General features: G+C 40.5%; 1 protein-coding gene across 3 annotated transcripts in view; it reads left to right on the plus strand.

Annotated features, from left to right (window-relative positions):
* Positions 1–16,399, plus strand: part of TBC1D9B (TBC1 domain family member 9B) — a 106,053-nt gene that overhangs the window by 47,234 nt on the left and 42,420 nt on the right. For all 3 annotated transcript variants that reach the window (XM_089654501.1, XM_089654502.1, XM_089654503.1), the window contains exons 5-8: positions 4,887–5,145; positions 9,732–9,939; positions 14,441–14,671; positions 15,598–15,741. In XM_089654501.1, coding sequence (XP_089510627.1) covers positions 4,887–5,145; positions 9,732–9,939; positions 14,441–14,671; positions 15,598–15,741 — 842 coding nt within the window. The remainder of the gene's footprint in view (positions 1–4,886; positions 5,146–9,731; positions 9,940–14,440; positions 14,672–15,597; positions 15,742–16,399) is intronic.

Genomic DNA, 16,399 nt, shown 5'->3' on the forward strand with positions numbered 1-16,399 from the left:
TTATTTGTGGCCTTTAAGACGGGAGTATTTGAGACCCCTGAAAAGCATTCACGCTAAAATAACTTTCCATTCTTGTCTGTTGAGTGACACAGGATGTCCTTAACGTTTGGGGTATATTGCTGCATGCAAGAGGATTGGACACTGGCAAACAAAAACAACTGTAGGTCAGTCCAGGATAACCCTTTCCGCTACCAGCATGTCTTTATCCTCTAAGTGTCCTAGGAGAATGAACTTCTCTATAATAAAAGTTAACTGCGGAACACTTTCCAGGCACAGATCCCCTGGCATTGGCTTTGCAACCGCCTTTTCTCTGAAGACTCGTTTAGTGCATAGGCCAGTCAGGCCAAGCACTGGGAGCTTACCTTATTTGCATAGGTCCAATATTTCACATGCCACTCCAGCTGAGATCAGGCTTCACACTCCACAGTCACATCTCAGGTGTTGGCCCAGCTTGTATCCACTGAGGAAAACAATTGTACCAGGTTCAGGAATATTTCATTCTGAGATGCAAAATAATATTCTTCCTTTATTAACCACTTGCTGACCGCAGATAGCCAAATGACGGCTTCACTACAGCCGGCCAGTTCTGGGAGGTAGTCATATGACATCCTCCCACATGCCCCCGGCGATCTCCGAGATCACGTGATGTGGTAAACGGCCAATCACAGCGGTATTTTACCACGTGATCAGCTGTGTCCATTGACACAGCAGATCACTGGTAAATGCAGTTACAGGTTATCACGCTGTCACAGCGTAAGGAAAGTACTACCGATAACTGGCAATTGTCAGAGAATGGATCGGCACTGATCATCAGGGCACTGATGATCAGTGCCCAGCAGTGCCGCCCACCTGTGCCACCCATCAATGCCTCCCAGCAGTGCCACCCAGCAGTGCTGCCTATCAGTGCCCAACATTGTTGCATATCAGTGCCAACTCATCAGTGCTGCCTATCAGTGCCCATCATTGTTGAATATCAGTGCCCGTCAGTGCTTCCTATCAGTGCAGCCTCATCAACTCACCTCAATGAAGGAGAAAAATTACCTGTTTGCAAAATTTTATAATAGAAACAAAGAAAAACGTTTTTTGGGTTTTTTTTAAATTTGTGCTTTTTTTTTTTTTTGTTTACAGCGTAAAAAAATAAAACACCCAGCGGCGAGTACATACCACCAAAAGAAATCTCTATTTTTGTGAAAACAAATATACAAATTTCATATGGGTACAGTGTTGCATGACCGCGCAATTGTCATTCAAAATGCAACAGCGCTGAAAGCTGGAAATTGGCCTGGGCACGAAGGGGCTATAAGTGCCTGGTAGGCAAGTGGTTAAAATAGTCAGCAGGAACAGGTGCTGTTCTGACATGTTTCATGGTGCTTTCGCATAGGTTGCTAGGCACCATTATTTCTTTTTTCCTGAAGGCTTTAACACTGTGGGACTGAGTACTGAGGTCATCCACTGGGTGGATCCGGGCTCTCTTTCCTGCCATACTGAGTTGAAGAATCATGTGTTTCTCAGATTTGCAAGGCTGCCACCTGGTCTTCTGTTCACACAATCTCTAAGTTCTAAACTGATTCATGCCGGTTGTGGGAGCGGTTATCCTAAGCTTGCCTACAGTTTTTGTTTTGGAGGGGTTGTTTTTTAGGGGGGGGGGGGTTTTGGCCGGTGTCCAATCCTCCTGTGCAGTTGTGCAGCATAATTTCAAGTTTAAAGACTCCCTTTGTCCCTTTATGCAGTCCAAAAAAAAAGGTGTTTATGGTGAGTACATAAATCATTATGGCTTTGGCACTCCACATTTCCCTCAAATTCCAGTCTTCACTTTGGCACTTATTTTTTTCACTTTGCAGCTCGTTCAGCCAAACCCCCTTTGGATGCTTGTGTCTCTTCTAACAAGTCCTAAGTCTAGGCATATAGAACTGTTACCCAGTATGCTCCTCTATTCCTACGCTACCTGCTCTCTGTTGCCTAGAATAAAATGAACCACACACATGTACTATGTCCTTTAGACCATTTGTTTTTTCCCTAGGGGATACATAGTTTTTGGATTGGGCACCCATCTTTGGGGAGTTCTTTAACTATTTAAACCACACAATTTTTTTTAATGCCCATTATGGTTCAAATTATGGTTAAAAGAGGACAAATACTTTGTGATCTTGAAACAGCTCATAAATGTTCCCCATCGGCCTCTCTTCTTTCAGCTGGATCTACCACCACATCACAATTACGTGAAGTACATGCAGATTCAGTGATATCATTTAACAATAAATTGGTATTACATTGGTATAAATTTGGTAATAAATGTGGACATTCCTTAGCTAGGATTTTAAATTTTAAGACACAGAATACTTTCATATCCTATCTTAAAAGTTCAAACTATGCAGTTTCAAGCCCTTCTGCAATTCTGTTTAGTGATTTCTACAAGGATTTATATCCTTGTACAATGATACAGAAGGGTCTCAGGCATACCAAATGGCATTTATCATTGCAGCTACTTCCCTAACTTTTCGAGATGAACACACTAGATCATGTTTAGAATTACTATTTACTGAAGAGGAGTTAGTTACTGCAGTTAAACTCACTTCAACTGGTAAGAACTCTAAGCCACATGGGTTTACACCCAAATTTTATAAGTCTTTCATCCTCTTTCTCTCGTTCTGGCATAAGTCTTTAATTCATTATCCCAGGGCTCTAGATTTCCAGCAAAGTCTCCTGAGGCCCAAGTTACATTAATTCCAATAAGGAAAATATCATTCAGTCTGTGCTAACTTTCGCTAATCTGAGAATTTAACTTCAATAGCAGGCACTTACACTTCCTTCCTTTCAGCGCTCTCACATATTGAATAACAGTTGCCCAGTCATGCAACACTATACCTAAATTACATTTTTTTTATTTTTTCCACACAAATAGACCTTTTTTGGGTGGTTTTTTCAAAGTAGTTGAAAAAAGACCAAAAATTTGATTTTCTTTGTTTCTGTTATGAAAGCTTGCAAATAAACGTTTTCCATAAATTTAGGCCAAAATGTAGTCTGCTACATTTCTTTGGTGAAAAAACTTTTTTTTTCCCTGTTTTTTTTTAATTTTTTTAGTAAAACTGGGACTTGTCAAGGATGCCCATTATCCCTTCTATTTTATATTATAATTATGGAACACTTGTCAGCTGCGTTATGCAACAATTCCAACATCTCTGGAATTCAACTAGGTTTCCTGCATTCAAAATAATTTTTTTCGCAGACAATTTACTTTTAACTCAACAAACATTTCCATGTACTCTATCCTACAGTAACTTTAGTGATTTAGCCAATATAGTAACTTCAAAGTAAATTTACCAAAATCCATTTAAGTTCAGCCCTTCATCATAAAATTCCTAGGAATATTTCTTTCTCCAAACTCTCATTTTGAGCAAGACTCAGCTTGATATACAATCCTATTTTACTAAACATCTATCTTGGCCATATAAATGTTTTTAAAATGGATGTTATTCCTCTAGTCCTTTACATATTTCATACGGTTCTATTAAAAATCTCTGCTTTCAAAAGCCCAATCCAATGTTTTCCATATTTCATACGGTTCTATTAAAAATCTCTACTTGCAAAAGCCCAATCCAATGTTTTCCATATTTGTTTGGCATAGTAGGCATCCTAGGCTTTGGTATAGGTTGCTTACGTTGCGCAAGATGCAAGCAGGACCTGGAGCTCCTGATGTGTCCCTTTGTTAGAAAGCAGCAGTTGTTTTTTGAATTCTTGATTGATCTAGAATTTTTCCATGCAACAGTGGGTCCATCGTGAAAATCGTATGACACTCATAGATATCCTGAGCTTACCATGTATTTCTCCTCTTTGAACTTCCACAGGATGTCTCCCCAACATCACAAAACAAACCCTTTCTCTGTGGGACCTGACTGTTACAATCTTGTGGATCTCACAATATTTTGTTTTTATGACACTTTTTTGAGAATCCAGCTTTCCTTCCTGCCTTACAGGGTAACACTTTGGGTCCTTTGAACAAAAAGGGATTATCGCAGAATATCTTAACTCTTACGCGCTTGCCCTTGTCACCAGGCCCCATGGGTTTGTAAGCAACAACTTATCTCATTTGTTCATTCTATCCCAGATATTTCTGAATTTCAGTCCTCCCCAACAGTTTTTGATGAATTGGTTAAACAGAACACTCCTCCATCCTATGCTGTATTTTAAGTATATTCAATTATTTCCTCTCTGGCTCATCCAGATTTACCCAAATATACAGACAAATGTTTTATACTTGCCGACAAAATATCAATAGCCACCAGAGTTCAGGAAAAGGTATATAAATTAAACACCAGATGGTATAGATATTCAGATCTCTAATCCATATCTGTCCAGTTGTCTCTGATGTCTGTTGTCACAATATGATACACATGGTGGGAGTGCCCTCCGATGAACACATTTTGAAAAAGCATTGATATATACGCTAAGATCACAATGACACAAATGTTCAAAGATAGCAATATTATCTATAATACAAGGCCCTCTTAAAACAATCAAAGGTATTATTTGCTATCTCAGCTGCAAGAGTGGTGATTCCTTGCCATTAGAAATCCGTTCCATCCTTAACAGAATGGGCAGTTTTTTAATCATACAGTGTTGAGAATTTGCAAGGGTTATCACTATGTTTAAACATAATAAGCTCTTGTACAGCTTACTAACTGTTAAAAATAATGTAACATAACAGTTTATTATGCCTAAATTTATCGTTAAGGGTATAGCCAAGATGTTAACGCTTAAAGTTGTATATTACTATGTATAATTATTTTCTTGATTTCTTTTGATCGATCATTTGTTTTTGAAATCAAACAAATTAAGACTGAACATAGTATTTTTCCATTGATAACTAACTTCCTTCTATTTTTTAGTAACTTTGGTTATCCAGTGGCTTGATGTGACTCAGCTTGAGAAGAATGCAACTCTGCTTTTCCCAGAATGCATCAAAGTCAGCACACGCGACAATGAGTACTTTTTCTCTATGTTCCTTAACATCAGTGAAACCTTCAAGTTGATGGAACAGCTAGCTAACATTGCCATGAGACAACTGTTAGACAATGAAGGCTTCCTGGAAGACCGGAATCTGCCTAAACCTACACGACCACTCAAGAACATCTCTGCTCTGAAAAGGTATGAAAAAGTCAAGACCTACAGTACTGTGCAAATGTTTGGGGCAGGTGTGAATGCTATAAATTAAGAATGCAATCAGAAATAAGTGTTATTAGTTTTTTTTGTCAGTTAACAAAATGGAAAATAAATGACCGGAAGAGAAATACAAATCAAATCCATATTTACTGTGACTACCTTTCAGAACAGCATCAATTTTTTTAGGTATACTTGCACAAAAGTTTTGAAGCAACTTGGCTGGTAGGATGTTCCAAACATCTTGGAGAAATAACCACAGATCTTCTTTGAATGTAGACTGTCTCAAATCCTTCTGTCTCCTAATGTAATCCCACACCGACTCGATGATGTTAAGATCAGGGCTGTGGAGTGAGTCATCACCTCCAGGACTCCTTGTTCTTTACACTGAAGACATTGCTTCATGTCTGGGGTCATTGTCCTGCTGCAGAATAAATTTGCGACCAATCACATGCCTCCCTAATACTGTGGCGTTATTGTTGAGTATCTGCCTGTATTTCTCAGCATTGAGGACACCATTTATCCTGACCAGATCTCCAACTGCATTTGTATAAACACAGCCACAGACTTGCAAGGAACCTCCACCATGTTTCACTGTTGCCTGAAGACACTCATTAATGTACCACTTTTCAGCCCTTCGGCAAACAAACTGCTTCCTGGTAATGTCAGACATTTCAAATTTTGACTCATAATTCTAGAACACCTGCTGCAATTTTTATGCACCCCAGTTCCTATATTTTTGTGCATAGGACATGGAAAAAAGGTTAAATGAATCAACAGTTTTGCACATTTTCCTGTTTTGATAATCCCACAGGAGCTATCAAGAATATTTAAATATAAAAATTAATTCAAATGCACCTTTCAGTAACTTGCAAGTCTGTCAGGAATTTAGAATTTAGCTTTCTTCCATTTCTGTCATGTCCCGATATACAGCAATATGATTTGTCAAAGTTATTATTTTATCAACAGCAACCTGTCGGCACTGTACACTGAGCTGCGCACATGCAGGTCAGTGTACAATTCTGGCATCTGCTGAGATAAAAGAACTCCCGCACATACGTGGGAGTAACATCATCTTGACCCAGCCAATTTCTGGAGTGGAGGCGAGTCCCACTTCAAGCCCCAGTGTAGTTATTTTGCCTAGAGATGATGTCATTGGTGTGCTGCAAGCAGGAAGAAGTTTAGGTCTCAATCACACCTGCTTATGGGGCTGACTACGATTTCATGGCAAAGGCTTAGCAGCGTTTCCAGTGAACAGCTGCGAATGAAAAGCCCTATTCAGAGAAATTAGAGGCTGCAAGCTGTTCGTATATAATCAAACATGCAGCGATTACCTGTGAATGATCGGTGCTGGCCACTGTTTGCTCCCAGAACGGATCATCCACACGCATCTTTGATTAAATGCAAGCAGCTGTGAATGGTTGTGGGCACTGTGAGATTCTTATTGCTCTACATGGGGCTTCCCACCCACAGCTGTTTACAGGAAACCCCGCTGAGTTCCCTGCAAGAAATCATAGTAGGCCCCAAAGGCAGGTGTAAATAAGACATTACTCAGTGTCAGTTCCCATATATGCAGATTGGATGCTGTTTGAACCTCTTCCCCAATAATCAGACCTCAGCATTGTATCTTTGTAGCACAAGGTGAGAAGGTGCAGCGGGAGTTGATCTGAGTCGGATAATTGTAAATACTGCCAGAATGTACATACCTTTTGACATCCCTCAGCAAGAAGCACTGTAGGGAGGTTTGGCTATGGCTGTGATGTTACTGTGACTGTGAAGTTAATCTACTTGATATCTGACTCATGTTGGCTGTACACATAGCAGACATGATGCCATCATTTAACTTTCAAGCACAAGTATTTTGTGGTTTGAAGCAAGCAGTGTGGAAATCAACTGAAATTGGCTTTGGTTGACAGTGCGGTAATGTCAGTCCATTTCCACCTTATGTTTGTCACTCGTTGCTGGAAACTAAGTAAAAGAGATCTGAAAGCAACCAAATCAGAACATAATGTGTGACACAGTGTATGAGATAATCACAGTTCTTTTACACATAACTCTAGGTACTTAAACTGTGTGAGGGAAGTAGTGTTATAACTCCAGTTAGCACCAAGTCCTCCGTGGTACTGAGGCTCATCCAAGCTAGAGGAGGTCTGGCCACCAGCCAATTTGTTGGTAAAAACAATATGAAGTTGGGCATTAAAGCTGAACTCCATGCAAACAGCTAATTACACTAAACAAATTTATGAAAGGGGGTTGTTTTACCTGCCAAAAGACATTTTTTGGTTTATCCAATTCTGACGTTTTCATAGCTCTTTCACACAGCACAGGCCTGTCTGGCAGAACAGGAAACTTGATTTTCTTCTGCTGAAGTTAACATTTACAGGTATCCACTTCATTCTCCAGCCTGTAACTGGACAGTGAAAGGAAAAGCAGCAAATTGGTTAACTCCTCTCTCTGTTACTCAGATGTCTGCTCCTATCAGAGTGCTCATGGCACTGCAGCATATAGTAACTAATTGGCTCCTTATGCTGCTTCTCCCTCCCCAGTTCTAAACTATACTGCTGACTTCAAGAGACTGCTTTTAATAAATTTACATAGCTATAAGTTATAACTTTCCTTTGTCTACTCAATGCTTCAGCTGTCTGTGTTTGTACCCAAATAATGTCTGTCAGAGAAGTAATAAAACAGATTTAGGTTTATTACTGTACAGCAGCTGTGATTTGATATTATGTGAGCTGTGCAACTGGTGTCTGAAGCTGAGCAGCTAATATTTACTATTACATATTTAGACTTGTATGAGAAAAATAATTTACCAGAAATCCAGAAACATACACTATATTGCCAAAAGTATTGGAACACCCCTCCAAATCATTGGATTCAGGTGTTCCAATCACCTCCATGGCCACAGGTGTATACAATCAAGCACCTAGGCATACAAACTGCGTCTACAAACATTTGTGAAAGAATGGGTCGCTCTCAGGAGCTCAGTGGATTCAAGCGTGGTATCGTGATAGATTGCCACCTGTGCATCCGTGAAATTTCCTTGCTACTAAATATTCCAGGTCAACTGTTAGTGGTATTTAACGAAGTGGAAGCAACTGGGAACAACAGCAACTGAGCCACAAAGTGGTAGGTCATATAAAATGACAGAGTGGGGTCAGCGCATGCTGAAACGCACAGTGCGCAGAAGTCGCCAACTGTCTGCAGAGCCAGTAGCTAAAGAACTCCAAACTTTGTGTGGCCTTCAGATTAGCACAAGAACAGTGCGTAGAGAGCTTCATGTAATCGGTTTCCATGGCTGAGCAGCTGCATCCAAGCCTTAGTGCACTGCACAGCGTCGGATGCAGTGGGGTAAAGCACACTGCTACTGGACTCTAGAGTAGTGGAGATCTGTTCTTTATATTGACAAATCGCGCTTCTTTGTCTGGCAATCCAATGGATGTGTCTGGGTTTGGCGGTTGCCAGGAGAACGATACTTGCCTGACTGCATTGTGCCAAGTGTAAAGTAGGGCTGCATAGTGGCTAAATGGTTAGCACTTCCCACCTGGCAGTACTAGGGTCGTTGGTTCAAATCCCAGCCACAGCACCTCCTGCCTGGAGTTTGTATGTTCTCCCTGTGCCTGCATGGGTTTCCTCCGGGTACTTCGGTTTCCTCCCACACTCCAAAAGACATGCTGGTAGGTTAATTGGATCCTGTCTAAATTGGCCCTAATATGTGTATGTATGAATGTAAGTTAGGGACTTTAGATTGAACACCCCTTGAGGGTTAGGGACTGATGTGAATGTACAATATATATGTATAAAGCGCTGCGTAAATTGACGGCGCTATATAAGTACCTGAAATAAAGTTTGGTGGTGGGTGGATTATGGTGTGGGGTTATTTTTCAGGGGTTGGGCTTGGCCCCTTAGTTCCAGTGAAGGGAACTTTTAAGGTGTCAGCATACCAAGACATTTTGGAAAATTTTATGCTCCTAACTTTGTGGGAATAGTTTGGGGATGGCCCCTTCCTGTTCCAACATGACTGCGCTCCAGTACACAAAGCAAGGTCCATAAAGACATGGATGAGCGAGTTTGGGGTGGAGGAACTTGACAGGCCTGCACAGAGTCCTGAACTCAACCCACAGAACACCTTTGGGATTAATTAGAGCAGAGACTGCGCTTCTGGAAGAATGGTCAAACATTCCCATAGACACACTCCTAAACCTTGTGGACAGCCTTCCCAGAAGAGTTGAAGCTGTTATAGCTGCAAAGGGTGGGCCAACTCAGTATCAAACCCTATGGACTATGACTGGAATGCCATTAAAGTTCATGTGCGTGTAAAGGCAGGCGTCCCAATACTTTAGCAATGTAATGTATTTTTTTTTCTTTTAAACCAGACATGCATATATGGATAATGATATATTATGTACTATATTCTGGATAATAAAGTCACTTTACATAAAACCAGCATTTTTCTAATCTACCTGATGTATTTGAATACATTTTTCAAGCCACACTTTATTTCGCTGACTTTTCCTCATCTATTATCTTTCCTATATCTTGAATATCTTTCTAATGTCTTGTTTTCTTCTCAGAGATTTAGACGCCAGAGCAAAGAATGAACAATACCGATCCACTTTCCGACTGCCAAGGGATGAGAGGCTGGATGGACACACAGACTGCACTTTGTGGACACCCTTTGCCAAGATGCACATCCCTGGTCAAATGTTTGTGTCCAATAACTACATATGTTTTGCTAGCAAGGAGGAGGAAGCTTGCCATCTAATAATACCACTCCGTGAGGTTAGTTTGAGATTGTGACCAATGATCCTTCTGTTTCAGCTTCTAATATGGGAGATGGCAGTCACCAAGAACAGAAATCTACATTAGTAGGCAGAAAACTATCAGACCATATATAATTGTCCGGTCAACAGACAGGGTTTGTGCTAAAGCTTCAGTGGGATTTGTGAATATGTCTATGCTGCCTAGACCATAAGTCTGATTGAACAAAATAAAAAATCCATGGCAGATAAAACATATCCCATGTAAATGGCAAGTATTTATTAAGGGCTCATGCACATGGGTGCTTTTGACATACAATTTTAAATTGCGTCCGTTTTTCTGCTTCTGTGATACATGACTGCCTACCAGCCAAAAGTTATTACGCAGGTTCACACCATTGCTTGTGTAAACTTGTGCATGTGTAAAGCTGTATGCCCCTGAATTCAGGCTATCTTCATCTGAATGCAAGTAGTGGTGTTACCCGTGTACAGTCACTTAACTGTGGTAAGCTGTATGCCAAAGCTTTGTATCCCAGGAGCAGAAGTACAATCGCAATTTACATCGTATGTCACAAAGCGCTTCCTTTGCATGAGTTGTTTGCCCGGAATTCGGCTGTAAACAAAAATAAAGAAAGCTTTGCACTCATTATAGATAGGACCCCCTTCATTTTATATCTTCAGCCACTCAATTCTACACCAGGGGTCTCCAAACTTTCTTAACAACGACCAGTTTACTCTCCTTCGGACTTTAGGGGGACTGGGCTGTGGTCAGTGGGAGTAAACTATCTCAGGGTTGCTGGCCATTGGGAGTAAATAAAATTATATAGCTCCTGAAGTCAGTAGGAAAAGAACAGTGCCCCGCCATTGGTATTGGAGGAATAGTGCCCCATCATTGATGTCAGTGCGAGGAATAGTGCCCATATCCGTTATATCAGTGGAAGGAATTATGCCCCGTTGCTGGTGTCAATGGAATAGTGCCCCATCATTGGTGTCAGTGGGAGGAATAGTTCCCTGCTGTGTGTGTCTCTGGGAGGAATGGTAAGTCATTATTAGTGTCAGTGGGAGGAATAGTGCCTTGTATCAGTAGGAGGAACCGTGTCATAAAGTCCGCATACAGGAAAGCAACGGGCCGCAGTTTGTAGACCACTGGTCTGCACCATTCCTTAGGTAAATGTGGAATAACATTAATATAAGGACACTGATTAGTTTCTATACAATTGTATTTTTGAAAAACATTTTATTGGGGGTTTCAATACATTTTCTTTGTTCATCTGATTTGATTCTACACTTGGGGGGGGGGGGGGGGAGTGATGTTGTATACGATAGTAGTACAGCTTTTTGTGTTTGAAGATAGTTGACCTAAAAAACAGACTTGATCAGTGCTTGAAAAGGTGAAGGGCAGCTGTAAGGATTGGAGCTGCATGTAGTTTACTGTGAAACGCCAAACACTGCTAGATCAACAAAAAGGAATTTTAATCATCTCATGTTTGGCAAGGAAGCAATATCCTGAAGTTATTTACATTTGTATCCTTAGTTGTGCTTAGTCTGCAGAATTTGTAAGTAATGAAAAATGTGTTAGACTAGAATATAGCAATATAGACATTTATTTACTGTGACTTCTTAGATCGCCTTTGTTTTCTCTTAGGAAGAATTTTTCTATTCTAATTTATTTTGAGAAATTTAGTTTTATTCAGGCATTCAGCTTTTTACTATAGTTTTGCAATAATCAAGTACCGAAAATGATTTTTTTTTTCTCGTGGCAGCGTTTACTAAAGTAAAGCATATATCATCAGTGGTACTTTTGGTCATTGAAAATGTTAGTATTAGTAACTTGAGGTTCTGAGAGCCAGATGGCAAAATTATAGCTCTTTCTGCAGACTGATGTTTGCTGGGAATCTGTGAGAAGACAAGGTGACTTTAGTGATAGCTGTCTGTACTTGGCTTGGCAGACAGTAAAGAGTGTGAATGTATTGTAAAATTTCAGCAAAATCCTGAGTGGGATAGAGTAATGCCCAGTGCAAACTAGGATTTTTTTTTTCATTCAACCCAGTGGGGTTCACAATGGTGTCTCTGTACTAACTATACGATGTTGGTACAGCAATCTCCCTGCTGCGGTACGGCGACACTGGGTATTGTGGGACTGCTCCCCCCTGCCAGAAAACACTAGTCAGCATTCGCAACCATTGGCTGTGAGCACTGATCAGATTGCAATTCTCCAGATGTTTTTCCAACATGCCCCTTCAACAGAAGCTGGACAGGCTTCTGTACGCATGGGCCGAATGCCAGTTGGTTTCTGTTTAACCAGATGATACTTCCCGATATTTGGACTGTGTATACCAAGCTTAAAGTAGTCCATGGACATGTGCTAAGATTTACTAGATATGAAAACCTGCCATGATAATTGTTCGCCCCAATATATGTTGTGCTGGCAGTTCCTGCCAGTGCTATTTGCCACCTCTCCTGCGTCTTCAGCATTGACCTAAACTTTAGGTGTTCTTGCACATGGGTGAAAAAAGCCGCGTTTTTTGCTGATCTGCACACAGGTGCATTGTTGTCTATGGAACAATTGACACAGCTGTGTAAAGATCAATAACACAGCAATGAGTTCAGATCCATAATATTAAAATAGAAATTTGTTATGTTTGAGTGCAGTAATTTAAGCACATATGGTTGTATATGCACATACAGTGCAACACTGACAACTAGAATTGGATGAAGAAGAATTTATGGCATGTATACACATACTGTATGCACATTTACATGCCTATATGCGTGTATGCGCAAGGTCTTTACAGAACTTCTAGGGATGTGCAATTCCTATCGCCGGGCAGGTAGTTTTTTTTTCACCTTTAGCCCTGCTGCGGGCAAGCAGCGGGCTCACCTGTCAGGTGAAGCAATCGGTGGCAGTGCTGCCGCTGATTGCTTTCATACGGTGCCAGCCTCTCTGCCCCCCGGCGTGAGGTTTCCCTGGCTCCGCTTGCCCATCTGCGGGCCCGGCTCGCCGTCGGCTAGAGGGGAGGGAGAAGCCCACAGTGTCAGCCTCTCCCTTGCTATATGTCCCGGGCTTCGCTTGCCCATCTGCGGGCCCGAGACTGTTTCGGAGGGTGCCGCAGGATGTGGTATAGGGGAGGAAGGAGAGCAGACACATCGCTCCGCTCCCCTCCCCTTCTTCTCCTGATCCGGAGGTCCCGTTCGACAGATTCTCGGTCATTTAGGCCAGGAAAAAATGTAATGCGGTGCGATGTGCACCGCATTACATTAAGTGTAGTACAAGGGAGACATGCAGGGTCTTTTAGACCCTGGATATCTCAAAGAGAAACTGTCACCAAAAATCATCACATAGGGGACTTTGTCCCATATGTGATTTAAAAAAAAAGAAAAAAGTTAAATTTTTTTTTTTTTTTTAAATTGAAGTTGCACCTAAGCATATAACACCCCCAAATTTTTCAAGGCCCCCCACATATGTACGCACGCACATGCTCGGGCGCCTACACATGAAACCGTTGATTGCGATACACATGTTACATATCGCCGCGCACGCCAGAATGAGTGCAATAATTCTAGCACCAGACCTCCTCTGTAACACTATAATGGTGATCTATAAGGGGCTTTAAATATATCACCTATAGAAAATAGTTTGCTAAAGTTTGTTGCCATTTGACAAGCTCACACAATTTAAGGTTTGACATACTGGATAGCTATTTACTCGCTGCAACCTCGTCTTTTATATTTTGCAAAAAAATTGGATAAACAGCACAATGTTAAAAATATTAAACATTTAAGTCGCCATAAAGCCCCTTTTATTTTTAAAAGCCCCAGATAAAACTTAAAGCAGATTTAAATACGGTTTTGGTTAAATTTATGTTTTTTTATCAGGACAAGTAGATTGTCATGAGGGACAAGTAGATTGGGACACTGATTTAGTCCCTGGACAAGTAGTTTTTCAAAAAATTCCCACACCCCTGAGAACATTTCACTCAGGATCTTTATGCCAGCAAGATCCTACTTATACTGTAAAAATCAGTAAATTATTACATCCGTGTACAAGAGGCCTCAAAGATGGCGTAGCCAGATTGTGCCTTCACTTCCAACCACCCTCTAAACTCACCAGGTCAAGATGTGAATGTAAAGTTCTTCAGCAAGGGGTTATTAACAGTAGTAAAAACGTTATTAGTTGGCTGGCATTACACTGTAACTACGACTGGAGTTCCATTAGCCATTGAGTTAGAGAATCATTTGTTCGGTTGGAGGCTTCTTGAGCATGTCAACCATATTAAGGTGTGCTTAAAGAAAGAATGGATAATTTATTTTATGTTAAAAAAAATCTGTTAAAAGTAAATAGTTTGTGGCTATAATTTTAAAACTTGCATTCAGATGTCACATTTCTGGTGGAGGTAGGCAACTAACTATAATTTGGGAAATACACATTTTGATTATAGCGTATCTGATGCCAGATGTTTGCAGATTATAATTATTTGTAGTTATTTGAGTAACCGCTTAATGTGGAGCCTTCTAATCCATAGGTTACAATTGTGGAGAAAGCCGACAGCTCCAGCGTGCTGCCAAGTCCTCTGTCCATCAGCACCAAAGGGAAGATGACGTTCCTGTTCGCCAATCTGAAAGACAGAAATTTTCTGGTGCAGCGCATCTCTGATTTCTTGCAGAAGACATCCCTGCAGAGAGCTGGAGGGGACGATAGTGGGGAGCAGAGGACTGTTGTAAGGAAAGAAAGCAGGGGAAATAATACATATGAGGTGAACAGCTTTCTGCTTCTTCCTACCCTCAAAAAAAATCTTGGAAGAACATTTTTAAATGAATTGTGATAAAAACACAAGGTTATTTATAATAATGATTAAGGTAGTTGTACGGTGCTAGTTTTCTGTGGTTAGTACATCACAGTTCCAATATATAAGTAAACACTGAGCTCCTACAAAATAGTACCTGGTGTTGGAATAAATGAATGGTGCCAATTTTTCAGATATTTGGTAAGTTAGCTAAACCTAATTTTCTAAAAATATGCAGATATAATCTTGGTAATAAACTGCTATACACAGTAATCATCACGTTCTCTATATCGTTGTACTAGACTTTCTCCGGGGCTGGACGACATGTGCTTTTTAGAGCATTCTCAATACTGTTTTCATTGTATAGAATAACAAAAGAGAAAGGGCAGAGGTGATTTCATGTCAACTAATTCTTTAAGTGCCCTCTTTACATCATCTGCACCTTCATTTCCCTACATTTTCTTTGCTGAATGTTGCCAAATATATCCTACAATGACAAGAAGAGGGAACCCAGAAGTATTTATAACTTTGTGAATTCTGAGACAAAACTCTACCTCCGTTGTCCTGCTTTCTAGCCAGTAGTGCACATGTTGCATTATGGTAAAGACAGCCCTGGCTGATTCCACACCAACCAATTTATTAGCAGTTAGTATGACCCACTGCAGTCTGTCAGAAAATCTTTACTCACTGATCTAACACAGAAGGTAATGACTGGTTACTGTAGGATACCACAGAGGACACGTTTTTGTTGCTCTTGCATGGTCTCACAGAACAAGCCTGTATGTTTTTCTCAGAAAAGATCACATGACCATTGGATTGTTTGTAAAGGGCAGACCATAATCTTAAATATATATATATATACACAATGTGTGCCTGCTGTTTTTTAATTCTGACAGACACCAAAGCTGCTCTCTGGAAGTCCAACTGATACTGGCATCACCATACTTCAAAAGCCTGGCTGTGAGGATGCCCCCACTGCGTCTCATGGACTTCTCCAGCTGTACTTGAAGAAACCAGAAGAAGACATGGGGCCAAAATGGGTAATTTATATTGACCTTATGAAATGAGTTTACCATTTCAGGATCAAGAATGCTAGAAGTCATAACAACAAATTATAAACCATTTTAGTTGCTGGGACTGCAATCTGCTTCGTGGCACATTTGTCATTCTTCTGTGGTAAATAGTCCTAAGATTTCATTATAAGGCAGTTATAACTTTCTTCTAAAATGTAAAGGGGGACTCTAGCCATTATTAAATAATTAACCTTGTTCTTCCAAACCCCTGCTGGTAAATATTATTAGTGCTTGTTTTACTAGGGAATCTAATACAAAGGGACAAAAACCTTTCTCTATGGTCCTGCAGTAGTCTGAATAGTCTGCTTTCTGTTCCTCTGGTCTAAAGAGCTGGAATGTAGTTTGGCACACCTACAACATCATCAAGTATAATGCAATGTTAGCAGTGGCTGCTGGCTCTGCATTGTACATGATGACACTGGCAACAGAGTGGACATCACTTAGATTAGATTATCTCCTTGCTATGTGAGCACTAGTTAGTTTACCAAATGGGGGAAGGGGGCAATGGTAATTCTTTAATTTATTGATGGGGCTAAAATCCTGCATATAAGCCAGCAATAAGAAAATTTGCTTTCCATAGCTTTCAATATTTAAAGGTAAGTTAATCTTCTAAAAAATAATAAAT

Source organism: Staurois parvus, unplaced genomic scaffold (genome assembly GCF_062004578.1).
Source record: "Staurois parvus isolate SC_StPar_1 unplaced genomic scaffold, SC_StPar_1.0 ptg000770l, whole genome shotgun sequence".
NCBI lineage: Eukaryota > Metazoa > Chordata > Amphibia > Anura > Ranidae > Staurois > Staurois parvus.